This window comes from Mandrillus leucophaeus, unplaced genomic scaffold, assembly GCF_000951045.1.
Source record: "Mandrillus leucophaeus isolate KB7577 unplaced genomic scaffold, Mleu.le_1.0 Scaffold15, whole genome shotgun sequence".
Lineage (NCBI taxonomy): Eukaryota > Metazoa > Chordata > Mammalia > Primates > Cercopithecidae > Mandrillus > Mandrillus leucophaeus.
In genome coordinates this window covers 8,531,243-8,555,201 of record NW_012101476.1, presented here as the reverse complement: position 1 = coordinate 8,555,201, position 23,959 = coordinate 8,531,243, and the positions used below count along the sequence as shown (strand labels likewise).

General features: G+C 43.8%; 1 protein-coding gene across 1 annotated transcript in view; it reads right to left on the bottom strand.

The window, feature by feature from the left end:
* SFMBT2 (Scm-like with four mbt domains 2) overlaps positions 1-23,959 on the bottom strand; it is a 264,497-nt gene that overhangs the window by 32,221 nt on the left and 208,317 nt on the right. Inside the window, exons 11-15 of the mRNA XM_011974950.1 lie at positions 22,354-22,467; positions 19,016-19,058; positions 16,954-17,024; positions 13,790-13,929; positions 4,940-5,049 (exon numbers count right to left, since the gene is read on the bottom strand). Of these exons, the coding sequence (XP_011830340.1) occupies positions 4,940-5,049; positions 13,790-13,929; positions 16,954-17,024; positions 19,016-19,058; positions 22,354-22,467 (478 nt within the window). The remainder of the gene's footprint in view (positions 1-4,939; positions 5,050-13,789; positions 13,930-16,953; positions 17,025-19,015; positions 19,059-22,353; positions 22,468-23,959) is intronic.

Genomic DNA, 23,959 nt, shown 5'->3' with positions numbered 1-23,959 from the left:
ACTCCCTCGGTATGAGCGTTACACACGTAAGCAGGCTGTTTCTCCTCTCACTCACCTGTCTTTGGTCAGTTTAATTTTCAGGCTCCCAGTACCTAAGAGAGCGGAGGCAAAGTCTTTCCTCACCAATATCAATATAAAGTGTGTGTGGCCTTCCACTTCCTCCCCATCAGCCAAAGTAGGGATTTCGTTCCACGTCCAAGTGCACATGGCAGGGGTGGAGAAAGACAGAGGAAGATGGAATGGTAAGAATGCCGAAAAAATCATCTCCTCTCCTTCAGTAGCTGATATGGTTTGGCTGTGTCCCCACCCAAATCTCATCTTGAATTGTAGCTCCCATAATTCTCATGTGTTGTGGGAGGCAGTATGGGGCAGTTTCCCCCACACGTTTCCCGTGGTAGTGAGTAAGTCTCACGAGATCTGGTGGTTTTATAAGGGGAAGGCCCTTTTGCCTGATTCTCATTCTCTTCTCTTGTCTGCCATCACGTGAGATGTGCCTTTCACCTTCCGCCGTGATTATGAGGCCTCCCCAGCCATGTGGAACTGTCAGTCCATTTAACCCTTTTTTCCTTATAAATTACCCAGTGGCAAGAAAATGGACTAATATGGTAGTTCAAAGTTGAAAGTGGAGAAAAATCAAAACGGATTTTGAGTCAAAAACAAAAACAGAGTGAAGAAGCCAACACTGGTGTAACCATCAGTTTATAACCACCAGCAGAGCCCAAGCAGAATGTCGCTATGGTCTAAGTTCCATCATTCGCCCTCAAAATCACCCTTGTGAGAACTTTTAACCAAATCTTGTCGGGCAGTGATAGGGGTGTGGGAGCAGGGGACGAGGTTCTGGTTCTTCAAGCCCTATTCACACCCTCGAATGCTGAAGGAAGAATTAAAAGAGAAAGGAAACGGTGACTCTGAGAACCGCAGAAATAGGGAGGCTTTGCAGGCTGTGGGAAGCCTCTGTTCTCATCAGCAATAGTGAGGTACGGTTCTCACTTCCTTCAGATCAAAGCTTTCACTTCATTGGTCTCATTCTTGGTCACTGGATGCCAGGGTCGGGAGAAGGGGTCACTGGTTTTCAGTCTTAGGACACCCAAACTCCTCAGAAATGTCTTTCTTCCTTCTTGCCTTTAAATAATGGGAACTCTGCAAATACCAGGGGTGTGTATGTTTATCCCAGGGGGGAACCACTGCTCCTTCAGAATGTCCTAAGCTGGCCTGTTCGAATCAGACACGCCATGTCGCGATCTGACGAATTCAGGTACACACACACACAGAAACGCTGTCTTCCCTTTGAATAAACTGGTTCATCGCTTTGCTTAACGTGACGCACCATCGTATTATGAACCATAAAGTTCACCTCGTACGTTTTCAGGACAGCAAACTACATACGCTTGGGCCAGGTAACCAAAATTAACGAATGAACAAACAAAACCTTTTTCGGTCAAGTCTCTCAGTTTGGGAATCCTTTTTTGACATAAATCACTTTATAGCCAGATGTTACCTGTGACAGTTGATAAGACACAGGCTTGCGTAAAAGGACAAAAATTAAAGTCAAATAAGTAAAAACACACACCAAATTAACCGCTGCTTAGGAAAAAAATGAAACCACAACATTTCCACAGAGCTGAGCACAATGCACCTAACAGCGAGGATTTGACTTTATCTCCTCGCCTCTGATAAGTGACAGTGAGCTGTAACTCACATGAAATCCTACCAGGATATTTCCTCTTTAAACATTCTGAATAACTATAACAAAGGACTGGAAAAATTATTAAGCTTCTGCCTGGCTTTTATAAAGATGATCACAAACGCCATTCAAAGAAGAGTTAAGACAGTCTTTTCATTTTCCCTCAAGAGATTCCGTAACATGTTGAAAAACATATTTAAATGTCTCTAGATGCAGAGAGGTAGAAGGCTTTTTTTTCCTTATCCTCCTAAAATACAGCCTAAATTCCTTCTCCTGTAATTGAAAATAATGTAGGTGAATTGAGCATATTTAAATTCATTGGCAAGCAAAAAATGTTCTCTTCCAGAACAGAAACGAACTACATGAGAAGCCATTTTTTTTCCTTGGCCCAAAAGCTAGCAAATTTTTGCTTTTCCATACCTGTTGAGGGTAATAATGATAGACTCCTCACAAGTTCAAATATTGCAATAATTTCTACAAAAGGTCTGGTTGTTGGATAAATAGAAGAAAAATCACCCAGAGACAATCGTAGGTAATAGTGTAAGTTTTCATTATATTTACAAGTCAAAACCTTTACAAAGACACCTTCATCCTTTCAAGTAAATGGGTCTTTACTCTTAGGAGGTGGAAAAAACAACCAGAAATCCTAGATGCCAACGGAGCGCAATCACACTGCCCTACGGATAATCTCACATCCGCTCTTCCTGAAAACAGTCTTTAGAACTGTGTACAACAGCTCCCATAACCAACCAAGAGGACTGAATGTCGTATGTATATATGGCATATATATACACATATATATATTTTATCTGTTGTAGAGACAGGGTCTTACTATGTTGTCCAGGCTGGTCTTGAACTCCTGGGCTCAAGCCGTGTGCTGCCTCAGCTTCCCAAAGTGCAGGGATTACAGGCATGAGCCACCACGCCTGGCCTGGACCAAATGTCTTGAATGCAGGTCTCTACTCTTGTACGTTAATTTATTCATGACAGAAAACACGTCTGCCTTTCAGTTAAATGGGAAGATGCCACCGCTCTCTTCTCCCATGTGCACCAAAGAGAATAGCAAAGTTGTCGAGATCTGAAAAGTTGTCGTTTCACATCAGAAGGGAAGAGGTGACTCAACACACAGGACCAGAGCAGGAGAGCTCCCGCTGTCTGTAAAGCTGTCATTCTTAGCAGCTGCTTTGAGACGCTGCTATGATCTAGCACAGTTGCAACCCAGCTCAGACAGACGTTGTCTCATTAGAAGTTGCTGTGTAAGAGTTTGCTATGGAACTTTCTGTCATATTTGATATAACAGGTAATATGCTGCCTTTACAATTCAGCAGAGCTGGGTTTCACCACGTCTGTTTTGATTGTATCGGGCTGGATTTAATAAAAAGCTCTGATCGACTTGGTAACATGAAAACGAGTGCAAACACGTGCAAAATGAACTCCCTCTCACCGTGGAGCGGGAGCGAGTTTCTGCCTTATTTGGAGGCAGAGGAGGTTTTAATGGGAGCTAAGATTTTTGTACTTTTATTATATCTATGTCCATTAGGTGTACATGGACTATATTGAATTTTGCAGCGAAGTTTTAAAATAAGAAGGATTTCTCCATTATAAACACTTGCTCATGTTTTCTGCCCCCACAACTTCTACAAACTTGTAAGAAAATGTGCCACTACTGCTAAAGATCTCTTTAAATAAGGAGAAAAATATGAAATATTAGAAAGACATGTTTTTCTCTGAGTTACAGGTGAAGCTCACTTAGATATTTTTTGAGAAAGAAGGAAATGATGAAATGTAGCAGCATCTTTAATCGGCCTGCCATTTCTGCAAATAAACCCCCTTCTTGAGACGGAGTCTCGCTCTGTCGCCCAGGCTGCAGTGCAGTGGCCAGATCCCAGCTCACTGCAAGCTCCGCCTCCTGGGTTTACGCCATTCTCCTGCTTCAGCCTCCCGAGTAGCTGGGACTACAGGTGCCCGCCACCTCACCCGGCTAGATTTTTGTATTTTTTTTTTTTTTTTGAGTAGAGACGGGATTTCACCATGTTAGCCAGGATGGTCTCGATCTCCTGACCTTGTGATCTACCCGTCTCGGCCTCCCAAAGTGCTGGGATCACAGACTTGAGCCACCGCGCCCGGCCAACCCTCTTCTTATCTACATATATTCTCTTACACTTTGGTGATTTGGCAGATTATGATTAGACCATAAGTGACGTTTACCGAACCTAAAACCCCAGAGTTGTTCAAAAATGACACCAGGAATGCTAAGTGGATTGCTGGCAATGAATGTTGAGTGTGGCACAAAACAATCTCTAAACATCTTTACTCACAGTACTAGCATGAATTAACTACAGAGGAAAATAGTACTGATCGTACAAATTATTTAATATTTCTCAATTTTCACTATGCATAGGGCAGGTGCCTTCTCTAAAGGAGGCTTAGATATCCTCTAGCCACTGAAAACGGGTTTCCTCTTTTAAAAAAAATCATTTCTCGAATGTTACATCTCAATAATCATTAAGAAGTCAACTAGTAAAACCTATTCTATTTGAAACCCAGAGATGAATATTAAAAGTCCTCTCAAGCACTCTAAACAATTATTCAACATAAAATTATCTTAGAAACGGATCTTTTTCTATGTACCTAAATAACCAAGTTCAAGTACATTGATAAGGTTCCTGCTCTCAATTTCAGAGGTCAAGAAACTTAACGAAAGCAAAAATGTCACCTTTCCAATTAGCCTATTTCCAAATAAAAGAAAGTCACTTGACTCCATGTCAACCCAGATTTCACTGCCATTTACTTAACCCAGACCAAACATGCATGGGTTCCTTTAATCTGTTAGAACTGCCAACTGCCAGAAAAGAGAGCATTTGCATTTAGCATAGTCTTTATAATATCAAAAATGAAGAGCTGTTTGTGAACATAGTATAATAATGACAAGGGATATCCTCTCTACAAATTTCCCCCTTTTGCTTGAATAACCTATTATTGGTCCTGAAACATATCAAGTTTTTACGCCGAATGTTTAATATAATAAAATATTAGTTAAGGAAATCTCTACTTCACTTTAGGAATCCTAAGGCCTAAGGCAACGCTGTATGGCAAAAATGCCAATAAATTTACAGTCATCCATAGAACTACAGAATGAACGTCCTTCAGTTTGTTCCATTTCTCAGGGCTGTGTCACAAAGAGAAGTGGCAAGTTTCGAAGTAGCAGGTGAAGTATTACAAAAACCCTTGCTTTCCAGAATTGAAAACACTTACTTGGCCTTCAGCGTCTCCTCCTGGAAATTCCAGTGGGGATCTTCTACCAGCTGTAATTCTCTTAATACCCTTCCAGGCTTGTAGGCCGCGTTGATTATCATGCTGAGAACCTTTTGGGGGAAAAAATAGGTAGACTGAGCTGCAATTGCATTCATTCCTACTAACACAAGAATGCTTTGAAAACCACACCACTGACACTTAGGAACAGCTCACCATTACACCCACATTAAGTGAAGAACTATGATTAAGTCTGACAGAACACGTGCCAGGCTAACACCGAGTTGTTTCACCATCCCGGGATGAAAAGCGTGGTAAAATCCAATCTCTCTGGCTAGAAAAGTGCGAACCACTCTCTAGAGGAGGTGGCAGACTCCCATTAACTCTTCTAGTTGCAGAAAAGTTGAACCATTTTCACCAAAGAGCAATGTATTGTACTTCAACAGGATTACTCTTCAGCTGGATAGGCTACTGAGAATTTCATTCTATTTTTAAAGATTTCATAAGGAACCAATGAAACAGAGACAATCTACTCATGCCAAGACTTCTGGAGAGGCCTCAGATGCTTGCAAGGAGGGTAACAAATTGTGTGACACTCTCCTCTTGCAGGCTTAATTCATGGACATTTAATACTAGGGCAACCCTCTGAAATGTGAATATTTTCAAAGAGCGTCTGGAATATCCAGCACCATCCAATATCATATTTCCTCCATCCACCCCTCACTCCAAAGACCAAGAAAACAAGCATGTGTCTACCATGGGGCTCAGGAAGAGCAGGCATTTCTGAGAGTCCCAACTGCTGACCCTGGGGAGATATGTTCCTGTGAACCTCAATGAGCTTCTCAGACCCCTAAGGTGCTAACCTCAGACCCCTAAGGTGCTCACCTTTCAAAAAGTAAATCATCATTAATGATTAACATTGACGAGTTCTGGCACATTCCTGGGCTGCTGTTATTTGCATAAAGACCTTACAGAATGTGAGAGTGCAAAGCAGAGGCCTAGGTGTGGAGCTTCATGAAATGACCCTCTGTGAAGCTCCACTGGGTGACAGTAGCAGGAACAAGACGGGGAGAGCATGCAGCGTCTGTGCCTCCTGCAGGCTGTCCCGGTGCAGAAGTTGGAAGGAGCACGCCAGGCATGGAGCTCACATTTCGGATTTCAGAGCAAAATACCATTGAGAAAGCAAGAGATATACCCGAGTGAGATGCGAGACTGGCACTAGTGCCTAAATGCTCACTATCTTTTAATGGAGACTATTACAAAATAAATGGAAGGAGATGGGAGAATGTGGATGGAATATGCATGTCGCAGTTTTCACGGGTCTGTCGTGTTCTGGAACGTAACGAGCTTGGTTTGCACCCTGATTTATTTCCGAAAACAACAAAGCGTTCTCAAGTTGTAACTAAGGATTCGCTCTTAAAATACTTTACACTATGCAGTCAGCCCGGCGACTGCCTTTTCTCTGCCTGGGTAACATTTTGCTATGTTCCAAGAGCCTCAAAACTACCCACCAAGAGAATGTGGCTTGCCAAGGTGCTAAAAAGCCATGACAAGGCGGTACCAGCAGTTTTGTTGCGTTTGTGTTTTCTGTATTAGAATAATCATCTGATTTTACTGTTTACTGTCAGTACAATTTACAGAAACTCAGTTTAAAAATAAATCTAATTAGAACAGACTGCAATAACGCACACAGTGTTTATCAACAGACAATAAAATTTCAACAGATTCTTTTCATTGGGTTTCCTGAGAAAACCCCAGAGCTACATGTTATTTGCTGCATATCGAGATGCATTTGGTGACTGTGAAAAGAAAATGCCTTCTGGAGTTCAATTCGGCTGGGAGCAGGCAGCAATTAAATTATAAAAAGCATCTGATATTGAATGTTTTTCCCTTGGCTTTTCTCGATGCCACATTATACGTCTCCAAATTCAACAAGCTCTCCATAAAACTTTGGAATTGTGAGCTGAGTAATTTCTGTGCACATGACAATGTCATGTATTATAGTTACCTAATGAAAATAACAAAGTGGACAGCTACTATGACTAGCCACAGTTAAGACTGAATTACTGTGCTTTGCAAAACACTGGAGTTCAGTCCATTGTGTTCTTGATCAGACAGGGTAGCAGGGAGACTGCCCCCCGCCCCCCGGAACTAACAGGACCTTAGGTGTCTCATCTTCCTCCACTGATACGGTTTGGCTGTGATCCCACCCAGATCTCATCTTGAATTCCCATGTGTTGTGGGAGGGACCCTGTAGGAGGTAACTGAATTGTAGGGCAGTTTCCCCCATAATGTTCTCGTGGTAGTGAATAAGTCTCATGAGGTCTGATGGTTTTATAAGGAGTTTCCCCTTTTGCTTGGCTCCCATTCTCTCTTGTCTGCTGCCATGTAAGACGTCTCTTTTGCCTTCCACCATGATTGTGAGGCCTCCCCAGTCACGTGGAACTAAATCTATTAAACTTCTTTTCCTTTATAAATTGCCCAGTCTCGGGTATGTCTTTATCGGCAATGTGAGAACGAACTAATACATCCCCCACCTCATTTCTCAGCTCTTTTACAGTAAAATCCTTAAGAAGAGTCTACGCTCAACAGCGCCTTTTTCTCTTCTTCAGTCCTCTCTGGAACCCAATCCAATGGGGGCTTTTCTGTGTCCACAATGTTCATGAAACTGTCTTACTCAGATGCCTGGTGAGGGCACATGGCCGAAAGACTGGGCAGCTCTGGTTCTATTCTCACCCTGCTGGCAGGGGCTTCCCCGCCTTCCACCTCACCCTCTGAGAGCCTCACCTCCCAACAACAGCCAGGGCAATCCTTTAAATCACAAGTCAGATCAGGCCTTTCCTCTGCTCTGTTCTTCTCTTAGGATTGTTCTTCCTGGGAAACCCTTCCAGACCATCCTTCCCCATCCAGGTCTTTACTCCAAAGTCCGTATCAGAAAGGTCCCTGCCGAGTATCCTCTGTACACAGCACCTTCCTCCCTTCATTCTCCGGCCTCTCATGGAAAATTTGTCTTACTATTAGTACAGGATTATTCTGTAATTGGCTTATTTGTTCACCATCCACCCCCATTAAGACATAAGCAGCAGGAAATCAGGGACTTCATTCTGTTTGCTGCTGTATCCATGGTAGATAGAACTATAACTGGCAAGAGTAGGGTGCCCTATAGATATTTTTTGAATTAGTTCAATAATTTCAATATGGGTTCTGAAATTAGATAAAATTATTCTGTTCATCTAAAAATTAACAATAAATTCACTCCAAGTATCTGATACCATATGATCTACGTGAACGGAGCCTCAGGAGTTATCATTTGCTATTGCTTTTCATTGCTGCAAAATCTTATCCTATGCTATGCTAAGAAAGTTCATCAAATTTATCTTGTCTTCTCTATGGGAAAATAATTAAAGCCTGACAAGCAAAAACAGTGTGCACTTTTCCTTTGCCAGCCTTCCCTCAGCACCACAGACTATGTGAGTGTGTTAGTTTACACCCGCCCACAAGCTTGGTACATTATACTTAGTGGGTTAACTAATGTTCGGCATAAATTTAAAACAGCAGCAACAAAAACACAGCAGAGTATCTTCCAGAGGCCTGTCTGCATCTGTCTTTGATTCTGAGCACCGACTTCACCGAGGTCAGCTGGGTAAGACATTCCCTCTGTCCAATACCACTTGGAGAAGTCCTCGATACGAGACCATCATTCCTACTCCCTTAACACTGCCTCCCCTGGGTGCTATCGAGAAACGTATGGCTGCTTCCAAGAATGAAAGCTCTTCTCCTACCATCAAGTTTATGAACAGTGAGGGCTGCTTGGGGCAGCCGACTTTCAGGGTTCCCACCAGAAAGCTTTCTGGTTTTTAGGTACAAGTTGCTGAGAGTGATAGCCCAGGACAAATGCTCAGAGCCCCACAATGAAGGGGAAATTCAAACAGCACACGACAAACTCCCCAAATGTGAGAGCCACACACCCCAAACAAAAAGACAGAGGGAAATCACTTAAAGAATCAACCACAGGGCAGAAATCGAAACCATAAATAACAGCGGAGGCCAAATCCCAAACTGCCAGGTCCCACTTGCAAGATCCAAAACTGCAGGTGACCAGGAGCCGGAGTCACTTGAAGCCCTTTGGGGGTTGGGAGTCACATCACTATTTGCAGTGGGGTATCTCTGACTCAGGGCCGGGGGTTCGGGGGACACTGCATTCTGGTCCAGGGGTGCAGCATTATTTCTTTGAGTCTGCTGGTCTACGCCTTCACACCTAGTCTTTCGACCTCAGCTGAGTGCCGTGGTCTCACCAGCATCTTGGCGAACGGGGTGGAGAGTTACACTGGAGCAAAAAAACAAGCCTGAGAAACGCCTCATTGCACAGGGTCCTGGGTGCCAGGCTTCCCGGGCTTTGTCTGAACATTTAAGCACCAAAAGAAGAAAAAAGAGAGCAGAAAATCAGGTGTTCTATTTCTACCTTTCTACAGAAAGTTACAGCTCATTGATTTCCTTTCTATAAATGTTCCTCTCTTAAGCTCCTGAACCCGGACTGCCAAAAAGCAGCACACAGGACAGGTCAGGTCTGCTGCTGAGCGAACGCAATCGGAGAGCCCTCGCCTGCTCAGCACCCCAAAACTCATGCGGAAAACCCACAAAGGGACACCCACAGATGCCCCACGTGAAAGGCATGTTTCCCTTTTTTTCTGAAAAACAGAAGTTACATACTGTCACTGACATTTACATACTGATATTTTAAGCCAAATAAATTCTAAGGAAAACCACGAGGCTCCGTAAGTCTCCGAGAGCCACCCTGGGACTTTCTCCAAGGACACTGTCCTGCCAACCCCCCATGATGTCTGGAGTTCCTGTGAAGGCAGAGGCTCCATCGCCCTGCCCAGGTGGGTGTTTTCAGAGTCATTTCTGCCAGGAGCGGTTGGCTGGTCTGCTCTCACCTTCATCACGGGTCTGTGTCTGCAGCTGAAACAGTCACTCCAGGACCCACGGGCATAAGTAAATACATTAGATGTTCCACTCCCTGTTGGCCTCTTGTGCCCAGGCTGGCTCACTCGTTCACTTTCTCTTTCACATGCAGACACTAGCCTGACACACTGTGTATAAAGTGAGGACTACAGGCCTGGTGATTCATGAGACGGTATGTACGTTACAAGGCAAAAATTTCCTGAACACCTCGTGCAACGCAAAGGAACACAACAGCTGACAACACTCTTTTGGCCATAGGAGGCAACCAATCTCTTGATATGACACAGATCCATAGTTTATCTCTCTTCTGGGGACCCTGGTACTCTCGGGGAGGCATAACGTAGAAGGATTTGAGATAGGAAAAGATGATCCCAATGGACAATGACCCTACTGAGCATGGACATGTGACTTAGGATAAACAGCATCACTACTGCCTGTGCCTAACAACTCCACCCTCCGTGCAGCTGGGCACAGGCATCCTGTAAAAGGCCCAGCATGTGAGGGGCGGTCATCGGCTGGGCGTGCCCTTCCACGCCAAGGCCTGCTTCGTTCTGAGTTTGCTTATGGGATATATCTGGACCTGACCAGTGAGTGACTCTGGTTCCAGCTTCTCCCAGGTCCCCGTACCTCCCCTCACTGCACCCCCTCGAATTGAGGCCAGATACACTCGTGGTCCCCTCCAAACTCCACTCGGCTCTAACACCCATCAAGTGAGTAGAGCCATGCATTAAAGACCACTTTTACCGGAAACTTCATCCTCTCTTGTAAAGCGGTCCACTCAGATAGAACCCAGAACTGGACTTTGAAGCCTGCATTGAACCTTGCCAAAGACCATGTCTGCATCCACCCGCCGAGACATTGTCTATTTCTGGCAGAACAGGTCAGCGTAAACCACTCTCACCGCACATCTCCTACACATAAAGTGTTCAAGTTCCTAATAACACCGATGGCCAGGAAAAGCAATGCACTCTGTCTTTGCTTCCATTACCTCGTTCTCTTTAACTAAAATGAAATTTGAAGCTACAGAGGTTCTGGTACTGAAAGAGGACCATTAGCATAAACATTAGCTTGGTGGAACTTACATTTTTCTTGCACTCACAGAACTGAAGCACTCACCTATTTTTTTGTTTGTTTTTCTTTCTTCCTGCCACACGCATTTTTCAAACATCAGCAAAAAACTAGTTCTGTCATTAGAAAACTGCTCTGGCCTCATTTTTAAATTTGGCTGCGGGCACCTATCGGAGAATTGACCAGGGGTAACTACTTTTGACTTAAAAAAAATCATTTAGTGAAGTAAAACAGCCAGCCCCTCAAGACAGGCTGAAGCTAAGGTCATCTTGTTTGTTAACAGAGCTGGCAGATAAGGGAAGGTCTCATTTCAACAACAGAACATATCATGTGAAACAGGCTTGCAGGCAGCTTCAAAAAAGGCCATCAGCTCTCCGTAATTTTGTGTTTTTGTGTCCTCATCCTATCACTCACAACAAAACCAGGCAGAAATACAGGCAGACAACATCGCCCTAGTGGAAATCCATTCACAGACTGACAGCTGTGGCAGACAGAAGAAAGTCAATTCTCGCTCTAGGGTCCTATTTCCTATGGTGGCAGAAATCCTGGTTTGATTTCTGTTTGGATTGAGTTTAATATCTATAGGGATCTCCAATGTGTGCCAATTTATTCACTTAGCATTAACTAGCGGTCCTGCCACTTAACCGCACTGCGGAGCCCTTCCCAGGGTGTGGCCCTTCCAACTCGATCACCATTTTCTTTAGCTGTAAATTTCTCATGTATTGAATCTACTCACCACTTATGCTTAGTGAGATGTGTACTGTTTGATTTCAAGACATGATGCCAAATGCAGAAATGAGCTAGTTACAAGGAAGGCAGCTCCACTCTGCTGCTAAATGAAGATGTGTATGAAGGGCCTGGTACAATGACCAGGCCTGCGACAGACTCTAAACATGAACAAGGGCCCTTTCTGGGTCCATCCTGTGCAGTCTGCAAATTTCAGGTGCTGTGAGCATCCTCTCCTCTTCCCTCTTTCATCCCCTGCACCCCAGATGCCCCAGCCTTGTTCCCGCTCCTCTCCCTACCTGGGGCAGGCCACCTGTTCCACGGTCCCCACAGACTGTGGATGCCTCCAGTGTGATCTCAAAGCGTGCATGCCAGGAACCTGGGACCATGTGGCTACATTCTATTTACCTACTCATCTTTCCCACTCAACTGGACACTCATGTGTGGCAGGGATCACCTGCTAAGCATTCTACATGCTCCCGAATAAATGATCACAACAATAGCCTCGTCGATTTCTGACAGGTTTCTTCTAAACTGTAACCCCTACTTCCTCTCTCAAGCAGATGTTTTTTCTAATATAAAGGTCTTTAACTATGAATACTACTGATGACCAGGAAGAGCAAACGCCCTCTGACTTTGCTTCAATGGTCTCCTTCTCATTAAGTGAAATGGTATTTAAAAACCACACAGAGGCTCTCGTGCTCCATCCATAGATTCAAGTCCAAATCACTTAAAATACCAGAGAAGGCCTTTCACAAGCAGGCCCCATCCACTTTGCTCCATCCAACCTCACACTGAAGCGTCAAGGCAGGCCAGCTTCCTGTTTTTCTTCTCAAAATCTAATGCATCCTTTTATGCCACTGTTTATCTCCAGCCTAAGTTCCTAAGCTCCAGCCATACCTGACTTTCCTTTCTGGAACACACCTTGAATGCCCACCTGTGTGGCCATGCCCACACTGTGCAATCAGGATCCTACGCACTCTGCCTAAGCCAGATGAAATGTTACTTGCCATATATCTGTCCTCCACTCTGTTCCCACGGCACTGTGTTTCTGCCTCTCTCTCAGACCCCCAACTGTACATCAAGCTGAGGATTACATCATCTCCCTAACAAGAGCAGGAAACCCCAACAGGCAAAAGGCAGAGTCTATTTCTTTTTCAATCCAGTGCTTCCAATGGTGCCTGGCTCCTCAAAGTTACCTAACAAACATTTGTTTAATGGATCAATGGATTGCTGTGCCTGCAGAATTTTAGGAAACATTCATCATGGTACAGTGGCAATAGAGAATATCCATTTGGTATCTTCTTTCTTCAGAGAAAGCACTGATATGTGTAAGAAAAGAGCAGAGAGAGTTCCAGGAAGAGTTTGGAAACTATTCCAAATTTCCAATCTGTCTCCAAGCACTGTCTGAGGCTATGCTAGAAAAATGCAACGGAGAAGAAGCCTTCATCAACATCCTCAGGATTCACCTCTCTCTGCAGGTCGTCGTCTGAAGGCAGCAGGACAAATGGGGAGCCACAGCCTCCAAGTGACGGGCCTGGATGTGACCCATGACACAAACCTCATCAAAGTACCTGGAGACCATAGAAATACTTACCATTACCTCCCGTGTGCACGTACCAGGTGCTGGGAAGAGATGGATGAAACAAAAAGATGGCACAGCACCATGACCTGGCCAAGGAGCACCATTCTCAGTGATAATACCCTCTGCTGCCTTGTGAAGTCCTCTGTGCCATTCCAGGCGCGTTTACCTCTTTGGAAACCTCAACTCCAGTCCTAGGCCCTCAATCCACACACAATCTTCCCTCTGTCTTTCCAAAGCACTTCATTCAAATCTAGTGCAACATTTCCCCCTAATTCAAGGGGAGGCAGATGTGTGTCCCCTCCCCCTAGACGGGGAGTCTTTCATGGGTCAGAGCATCATTTTTCTGTTTGTGTATCTCTGGCTTCAGCCCCCAGGACAGAGAGAAAGGAGGTCTCCGTAAATGCCAACTGAATTGCTTCCGATGTCTGTTCCCTCCTTCAGAAACTGGGCCCACAGCTTTTTGAAAAATCCTGTTAAAATAAGCCAAGGTGATTGTGCACGGGCTTTACCTCTTTAAGAACCAGCACGCATTTGCCCGGTCCCACCGACTGAGGTAGCTCTGCGATCCTTCCTTTGTTCAGGTAAGGGCCTGAGAAACACCTGTGGTTGATGAAGAGCTGAGGACAGCAGTATTTCCCGTTGACGGTTCCTGCAGGGGAGAGCAACACAGCCCATGCTTAGGACCACAGCCCCAGACCCTAGGGGGCCCCGAGACCCTTGCTTCATCCACATGGTCAGGGAAAAGGAGCACACAGAGCTATCCGAGGTCATGGCTGATCGGGAGTCAGGCATAATAAAAGCAATGGAACCCAAAATGAACACAACAACCGTGACGGCCAGTGTCGTTAGAACTGTAATTAGGAAGCCGCACTCTGGTTGAAAATTGTGACAGAGGAGCAGAGAAAAACAGATGATTTTCTTCTTTTGAGAAAGAGGTGCTGTGTCCTAATAGCAGGACGTTTTATATCCTTAATGATACCTTAGAAATTCTGGTTAATTTTTCCAGATTGCATGAATCTGGTGTTCCTCATGCCACACAAGTGTGTCAGCTTCACCACACACAGAAGCATGCATGTGCCTACAAGCAACATTTTATATCCTTAATGATACCTTAGAAATTCTGAATCATACTTTCTGCCATATAAACAAACTTTTCTGTTTATGATGCAGTATTCAAGACACACAAAAAGACACGAAAGCTAAGACAATGACCACTCCAGAATCATTATATAGTTCAAGGACAAAAACATTGACTACACAGTGAAATCCTGTGTGTCACCCACCCCAGTGACCCCCCTAACCTGCACCCCTAGAAGTCACCACAACCCTGAATCTGGTGTCCATCATGCCACACAAGTGTGTCAGCTTCACCACAGACAGAAGCATGACAATACATGATATTTAAACATATTCCATAAATGATTTCCTGCGAGATTTTGTTTGTTTGCTTCACAAGAAGTTTCTGAGATATAGCCAAGTTGGTAAATGCGGATCTAGAAAGTTCATTCATTTTTTTACTTATTTGACTCTGTTGAATTAATACAGTATCATTTAGCTGTCTAGTCTCTTACTGATGGATATTTAGTTGTTTCTACTTTCTCAGGACTGTCAACAGTGCTTTCATGAATACGATTGTGAAAAACTTCTACATGTGGGCAAGAGAGTCTTGCAGGTGCATAAGAAGAGTGGGCTGGCTAGGCCACCTCTGTGTATCTGTATCTTCAGTTTTACTAGACATGGCCACACTGTTCTTCACAGTGACTACCCCAACTGACACTCTTGTTAGCACCATGGAAGGGCTCCTATAGTCCCACACCCACCCCAACACTGGTTCCTGTTGCACTTCTCCATCCTGCCAATTTGATGAAGGTGACGTAGACCTCACTGCAGCTTAAGTGTACATGACCCATATTCTTCTTTCAACTCAGAAAGGGAACAGGGAGAGCTGCTGATCTTGCTGTCTCCAATGCCATGGGCAAGCAGAATAATTAAATGATAAGACCTCAATCTAAAGTTTCTTTCTTACAGGTGGTGGCTCACGCCTGTAATCCCGGCACTTTGGGGGGCTGAGGCGGGTGGATCACCTGAGGTCAGGAGTTCCAGATCAGCCTGGCCAACACGGTGAGACCTCATTTCTACTGAAAATACAAAAATTAGCCGGGCATGGGACTATGTGCCTGTAATCCATCCTGGGTGAAAAGAGAAAAACTCTTTCTCAAAAAAAAAGAAACTGTTTTTTTTGTTTTGGTTTTGAGACAGGGTCTCACTTTGTTGCCCAGGCTGGAGTGCAGTGGTACAATCTTGGCTCACTGCAATCTCCACCTCCTGGGTTCAAGCGATTCTCCTGCCTTAGACTCCTGAGTAGCTGAGATTACAGGCACGTGCCACCATGCCTGGCTAATTTTTGTATTTTTTAGTAGAAATGAGGTCTCACCACGTTGGCCAGACTGGTCTCGAACTCCTGAGCTCAAGGAATCTGCCTGCTTCAGCCTTCCAAAGTGCTGGAATTATAGGCATGAGCCACCATGCCAGGCCTAAAGTTTCTTAATGTCTATAAATGTAGAACGAGGTTTCACTTCTGGCTAAGGGAGTCACCGCCCCCACCCTGACTCTACCCAAGCGCCAAGCGAAGCAACACTCACAGTGGAATTTCTGCAAAACCACTGCTATTAATTTGGGATGGTAATTTAACAGTCTAGGAAGGCTTGTTCTCATAAAGACTTCAACTAAGAACCAGCAGAGGTAGGAGGCAGACATGTTATTCTTCTGGATATAAAAGAAAAGGAGTAAAATTACAATTATAGACTATGAAAGTGTAGCTGGCAAGGTTCTTTTAAAACCATTCTAAAGTTTGAATTATATAAAACAGTCAAAATAATGAAGTCCACAGCAGAATTTACATGGAAATTTTTTGGTAGGATTACTCTGCCTTTAGATTACCAGGCCTGTAGAAAAACAAAATTTTAGTTAAATCTACTTATAAAACAGCTCTTTACTACCAAGATAATCTCCTAGTAGGATTCTTCCATGACATGTTGGTTTTAATCCTGGAATTCAGAGCAGGTTTCATTTTGGCTTAGAGAATAGACTTTTTAATCAAGTATGACAAAGTGCAAACGTGTCTATTACCAGACTTCATGGTCAGAGGGCAGCTCACAAACGTATTTCCAAAGGTTATTGTAGGATGTAAGACTTTACACATTAAAAAACATATATTGTTCACAACCAGCTCGTTAGAGGGTTTTAAGGAACAATTCAAAAGCCAGAGGCGACTTAAATACTAACAGTAAGTGGAAAAATGCAAGTGGAACCGAAATAAAATGTCGAAAAAGAAATTGCCTAATGAGATGATATTTTCAACACTTTCCTTTTCCCCATGATACACAGCCCTAATTTGGCTCCTAATTTGCAAGTCACACATAAACCGTTTTTCTGTAGACTAGAGCTATCTAGAACTACTGGCCAAAAAGCAGAAAAGAAAAGAAGAGGCACAGAGAATTTAGCTTAGAAATTTTTCTTTTTGAAAAGTAGGTATCCGTTCATGAGTGGCAATGGAGAAAAACGGAACAGGCTCAACGCTGAGATGTATTCACAGTGACCTAGAAACATGTACATGTCTCTGCTCCCGGCTGCACTTGGGAAGGCACAGAGACCCCTAAATGGGACCGATTACCTGTGGCGTCCAGGTGAGGGAATAAACAAAGGTCATGAGGTATTTTCTTAACAGGCACTGTGGGCGGCAATCTGTCAACACAGAAAATAAAACGATCAGGGACTGCAAGCTTTAGAAGGAACTACTACATTCCAAAGTCTTATCACAATTTAAAAGGACTCTTCCAGAAATCTCAGATAAGAGGACCATAGAATAGAATGTGTGCATGGGAGCAATGCCAGTAAGACCAGATGAAAACAGCATTTCAGAAAAGTAGTTGTCCAATTCTTTGGATGGCCCTGGAAAGCCTGAGACATCTGCCCCTGAGCGGCTGGCACTGAGCAGTGAGTTTCTCCCAGGTTGCTTCTGGCCTTGTCTCCTGCTATGGAATTGTAATACTGCCTTCAATTATATTTTAAACATGAAGAAACGTTATCTTACATTGGATTAAAGTCAGACTTTTCCACTTCGATGTCTAATTGAAAACCACTTTCCACTAACCTTTGATTTCTGACCTCCGGGCCCCTGTGAGTCATGGCCACACTAAAAATAAGACCCTAAAAGAAAATCTATAAACTGGCGAGCCTTCAAATGCAATACAGGCTTAGTCCACGACAGAGTTCTGTTATAGTTCAGTAAAAATGCTGCTGAATAAATAGGTGTTTTAAAATGCAGCCTTAGGGGAAAAGAGGCGCACTAGGTTTCACAGTGGTGTCTAGGTTGGTGGCATAGAAACCACATGGTTGAAAAGCTCCTTAAGCTCAAGGTCAACCTTTACAAGAGATCGTAGCAAGGCCATCTATGCAGTTGTTCTCCAAGAGGGGCCCCCAGACCCACAGCATTGACACTGCCTGTGAACTTGTTAGAAATGCAGATTCTTGGGCCCCATCTCAGACATTCTGAATCAGAAATTTTGAGGATGGGGCCCAGCAATCCGTGTGCTCCAAGCTCTCTAAGGTACCGACACACGGGAAAGGTAAGAATCGTTAATCCATGGGCTGCGCATTTAGGAGTGAAGGATTCAAGTCTGGATTCAGTCACAGGTGTGTTATGAAATCTCTCTACTTCAACATCAGGTGGATAACATGGAGTCTGGTTATGAGCCGCACACACTGCATTTAGAAGCAAACCCACAAAAAAACACCTACAGAACTGTTCTTCTCATTCAAATAGTGCAGTTACAGTTCAATTTCATTTTATTTAAATTCAAACTCGACTACTGCACATGAAAAACGCTGTTTTCAGCTGTCTTTCCACCAGTGTATTTTTATTTACTTAAGGAAGCAGAATCACTTGGCATGGAATGCACATTTTAGCATTATTTTAAATACTTTTCAGTGTCTACAAATGTTACTAGCAGTCACAACTTTCCAAAAACACACTGCCTGCCTGGACACACTTTGCCAACACCCTCTTTCCACATAAAGTCACAACTGAAATGCGGGACACCCTCTTTCCATAGGACATCACAATTGAAATGGGAGACAGGGCATAATCTGTATTTGTTCAGCCTACAACTTAAGGCCTACACTTTTTTTCAAATGGAATCTAATTTAATCTTCCTCAGTATCCCAAATCATATTTTATAAACCAGAGCACTGAAAGGGAGAGAACCAGTGCTACTTGCTCAGGTTCACTCAGCAGAGCTGGGGTTGGACTGAAGTTTTCTGACTCCCAAACCCGGGCTACTCTAGGAGAGGTGAGTAAGCAGCAGCATTCTGAGTGTGGTGAGGGGCTGCGAGTTGAAACTGCACCTGCCACGTGGGGCCCCTGCAGACGCTGAGAACTGCGAGCACAGACAGCCATTTCTCTCAGTGTGTAGGTCAGGGCCCTCCCCAGGTACGTCGAAGTGGAATAAAAAGTGAGCCATGGGAATCTGGACTGTGAGTGCGCTGGGGAGAAGGCACTGTGTCCTGCACATAACGGGTACACAACAAATAACAGCCACTAAGTTTTACTGCTACCTCTACTTGGGTGCTATTTGCTAGATAACACCAATAAAAACAGCCATGCTTCCCATCCTCCATAAAGACACTACAGTTTATCGGTATACAGTACAGTCGGGGAGGAAAAAAGCACGTACTGTTTCTCTGGTTGCACGACTGCAATCTTTCTCTTCTTTTGTGCTGTAGAAAAGGCAAAGGGGAAAAAAGAAAGTCAGCTTTGTTAGTGGGGCAAGTCCATTTTTAAAAATAGATTATAAAGTAAAAAGGTACCCATTTTAAAGTAGTAATTTAAATGTTGAAAAGTTATGTCACTCACGCCACAATTTCCTATCAGTTTCTTCTAGCATAGGACAGACGTTAACTCACCAGATGTCAGATCTTAGTACAACTTAGTTCATGTAATCTGATCATTACACTAGCTACTTCATTTTTAAATGTGCATCTAAGAAAGCAAAAGAGTACACCTGCTGTATCTCACATAAGCACACACATTCAGATCAATTGTTGCAAGCAATTATCCAGAATGATTTTTTTCCGAGAAAAATTGTGATGAAGCAAATCATGTGACCATCACAGCACTCTCCCGAAGTGCTGTCAGAGGCATGCATGTCAACTCAAACATGTTATTCACAAAAGGAGAACCAGGAGCTCACAAATAGGCCTGGTCAAACATTGACATAAATGAGCAAATAGTGATTTATTTGGATAAGAACATTTCCAGTTTATATTTATAACTGATTCGGATCACCTTAACAAAAATAGACCAAAGCTTTTGGCATCTACTAATTTTGGCTCAGATACTCCTACATCTTCCAACATAAGCATACATTAATTCCAACAAAACTTCTAAAGCTGCTAGAGTCTGGCAGGTCTGGAGTTGGAGTTTGCCTCTTTAAAGCAAAATGTATGTGCAAGAAATGCAAGCAAGAATAAATAAGAAAAATACTCAATAAGATCCCACCTACTCTTGACTATTGGACATTCAACTCCAGTTATTACTATAAAAAGGTCCACACTAAGGGTCTGTCAGGTGAAAAGTGAGTTTGGAATACTTGTCTCCCCTGGTCTTTGTTAATGGGGTGCGGACGCCTGACCCCCTGGGAAAGAGCCAAGCACAACAGACAGATCCAAAATCCTAAGGAACGAGGAAACTTTACAGCATTTACCTTAACCTGTACGTGATTGTGCTACAGAAAACCCCAAAGCACTTGCACCCTCCCACATCCATGTGAAGGGGGGAGGAAGAGGATCTAGGACATCAGGTTCTGTTTGAGGGACAGCAAGGACAAAGGGGATTGGAACCCCAACCCCAGGACAACACTCAGGTTGGGGAGAACCTATTGGCCATGCTGGCTGAGCAAGGTCAGAATCTGCAGCACTTTTTTTTTTTTTTTTTTTTTGAGACAGAGCGGAGTATCACTCTGTCGCCCAGGCTGGAATGCAGTGGCGTGATCTCAGTTCACTGCAACCTCTGCCTCCCAGATTCAAGCGATTCTCGTGCCTCAGCCCTCCGAGTAGCCGGAATGACAGGCATGTACCACGATGCCTGGTTAATTTTTTGTATTTTTAGTAGAGATGGGGTTGTGCCATGTTGGCCGGGCTGGTCTCGAGCTCCTGACCTCAGGTGATCCACCTGCCTCGGCCTCCCAATGTGCTGGGATTAGAGACGTGAGCCACCATGCCTGGCCAGAATCTGCATCATTTTAAGAGACGGGGAAAAGAATGTCCTCGAGATTAAAATAATTGTTGTACACTCAACGTTTTAGAAATATTTTTAAGTAAGGGGAAACTATTACTCCAACTGAATCAGATCCATTGAGCAGGATGGTTTAGGAAAAGGAGAATCCCACAGAATCCAGCTGTCTCTAATGTGAACTACCTGCTTGTTTCACACACATAATGTCCTCTGGTGCTCTTAATAATGCTAACTAAAGGAGCCCTGAAACTCTGTTGCCACTGGGGAACGTGAAGTCAGCTATGCGACGGAACTGTGTTTCCAGCAATGTTGTGAGAGTCTTCAGAAGTGGCCACAGAACAGGCTGTTAGGAAGAAGTTAAGTTGGTGCCTAAATTCCACCAAGAAAATGACAGAGACGGAATCTCTTTAACAGTTAAACCTGTAATCTCTAAGGACTCGTCATTTTAAATAACCCTTCTGATATGCATTAGGGTAGAATAATAAGTGCAATGATTTATTAGGCTAGAAGATTTTTAAATGGTACCATTTTGTGATAATAACCTACAATAATATGTTAAAACACACGGTTGGCCAGGCACGGCCACAGTGTAATCCCAGCATTTTGGGAGGCCAAGGCAGGCAGATCACTTGAGGTCAGGAGTTAGAGACCAGCCTGACCAACATGGTGAAACCCCGTCTCTACCAAAAATATAAAATTAGCTGGGCATGGTGGCGCATGCCTGTTATCTCAGCTACTCGGGAGGCTGAGGCAGGAGAATCACTTGAACCCGGGAGGTGGAAGGTTGCAGAGAGCCGAGATCGGGCCATCGCGCTTCAGCCTGGGCAACAAGAGCGAAACTCTGTCTAAAAAACAAAATTGTTGCATGTATTTAAATGTGCATGCGTGTGTGTGCACACATGTATGAATGGGCATACTGCTGGGTTGTTTAACTGTTAATATTGGTTATTTGGTATTTCTGTAACCAAAGAGATGTGTGGTAATACGCTTTATAAAGTACAGCTGAAATATCAGCTATTAGTTACTGTTAAGAGTAGACTGTTTATTTATTTTTTGAGACAGAATCTCACTCTGTCACCCACGCTGGAGTCTACTGGTGCTTGGATGCTATCTTTGCTCACTGCAGCGCTGACCTCCTGGGCTCAGGCAACCCTCCTACCTCAGCCTCCAGAGTAGCTGGAGACATGTGCCACCCTGATGGACTAATTTCCTTATATATGTACTTCTTTTCTCATGTATATACAGTATCTCACTATGTTGCCCAGGCTGGTCTCAAAATCCTGGGCTCAAGCATTCTCCTGCCTTAGCCTCCCAAAGTGCTGAGATTACAGGAATGAGGCACTGTGCCTAGCCTGGCTAAGTGTTTATAAGAATGTCAGTAAATTATTGGAACCAATTATGATTCTGTTAGGAGAAGCTACATGAGAAAAATCAGTACTTTTAAATAAATGATAACACGATAATATAGTATCTAACTTATTTTTTTCACATCGAAACAATGAATTGGATAAAAAACTGAGAGTGATGTTTCAGGTATTTTTTCTCCGCCTCTCTGTGACTTTCAACTGTCCCTCACTGTTAAAGTTTGTCAACCTGTGATAGCACTTCATACAAACACTTAAAGATTAAATGAGATCACGAAAACATGGGTTCTCAGTGGAAAATCAAAAATCTTATTTGTTCTTTAGAACGTGGTTATAATTTCTTTATGAAGCTGTCGATTTACTCACGAAGATTACCGGTGTCATCCACCACCCCCCTCAACTGGGAACCACTTACAGACTGTTTTGTGTGGTGTAGTCAAAGGGTAAGAATTGGCTTCACACCAGCCCACTGGGAAGATGTCCATGGATTCCACATCAACAATGACCTCTGGAATAGGAGTCTGCAGCCCTGCATGGGAAGAAGTGGAGAAAAGAGGTACGAACAGATCTTACCAACAGAGAAACAGAAGGACAACAGTAACAGAGCATCCCCAACATGGGGGAAAACATTCCTTTATACATTAAAAAACAAAAACAAAATAGCAGCCGTATGGAGGAGACTACTTTAGAGGAGTCTTTAGTCTTATCACAGACACAAATGCTTGAAATATAAAAAGGCAGGGATAAAAGGGGTTCAAATAAAGTGAAGGTTTGGAAAAACAGAGATACTCCACCCTAAAAATTAAAGAAGAAGAAGGACTGTAGGAAAAGGTTGGCATCGGAGCAGGATTGGCTGAAAGAGAGACCGGGCATCCTCCTGTCCTAAGAACAGCTCTGGGGTTAAGGGAATGTATCGGAGCTTGGGGTGGGACCTCAGGGCCCACATCTAAGCCTTCACGATGTGCTCCACCCAACACCAAGTAAAGGCAACCTTCAATGAAAGAAAGTCAAACGTCACAGCTAAATGGAACCAGTAAACCTCAAACACAAGGTTTATGAGCAGTGTACATGGACAAGGCCCTTCTCTAGGAAACGTGTCAACTTATCAGTTTGGAGTTACTTTGTTTTGAATTCAGTCTGTGGCCGGTAGACTTTGGCTATGCCATGGAAAAGTCACTTATGTAGCAATGTCTAAAAGATCCCACTAAAAAGTGGGACCTGATGACTATCACACCCTATTTCATAATTACAGTCATGCCTTGTGATGACCTGGCTTCACAGCCATGAAACTCTGAAAAAGAAAAGAAGTCTGGATTTAACAGCAGCAAAAGTTTCAAGGAGCTCTGGCTACGGAGAGAATAAATTTGGAACCAGTTAAAAGAAGAAAATTTGACACCAAATCAATAGTTAAGGAAAAAAAACACTTTGAACCAGGAATCAAGAGTTAAGAGCTCCATTAATAGACGGTGACCCATGGACTCTGACCCCTGAATCCAGCTCTGCTTTGGTTTCCTCATTGAGAACTAAGATGAAAATAACATAGCGGCTGGGCACGGTGGCTCATGACTGTAATCCCAGCTCTTTGGGAGGCCAAGGCAAGCAAATTGCTTGAGCCCAGGAGTTCAAGATCAGCCTGGGTAACATGGCAAGACCTCGTCTCTACAAAAAATACAAAATTAGCCTGGCATGGTGGCATGCACCAGTAGTCCCAGCTACTCAGGAGGCCGAGGCAGGAGGATTGCCTGAGTCCCAGAAGTTTGAGACCAGCCTGGCCAATATGAATAAACTTTGTCTCTACAAAAAATACAAAATTAGCCTGGCATGGTAGCAGGTGCCCGTGGTCCTAGCAACTTGAGAGGCTGAGGTGGGAGGATCGCTCACATCTGGGAGGTCAAGGTTGCAGTGAGCAGTGATTGCACCAATGCACTCTGGCCTAAGTGACAAGAGTGAGATGCTGTCAAGAAAGAAGAAAAGAAAGAGAGAAAGAGAGAGAGAGAGAGGGAGGGAGGGAGGGAAGGAAG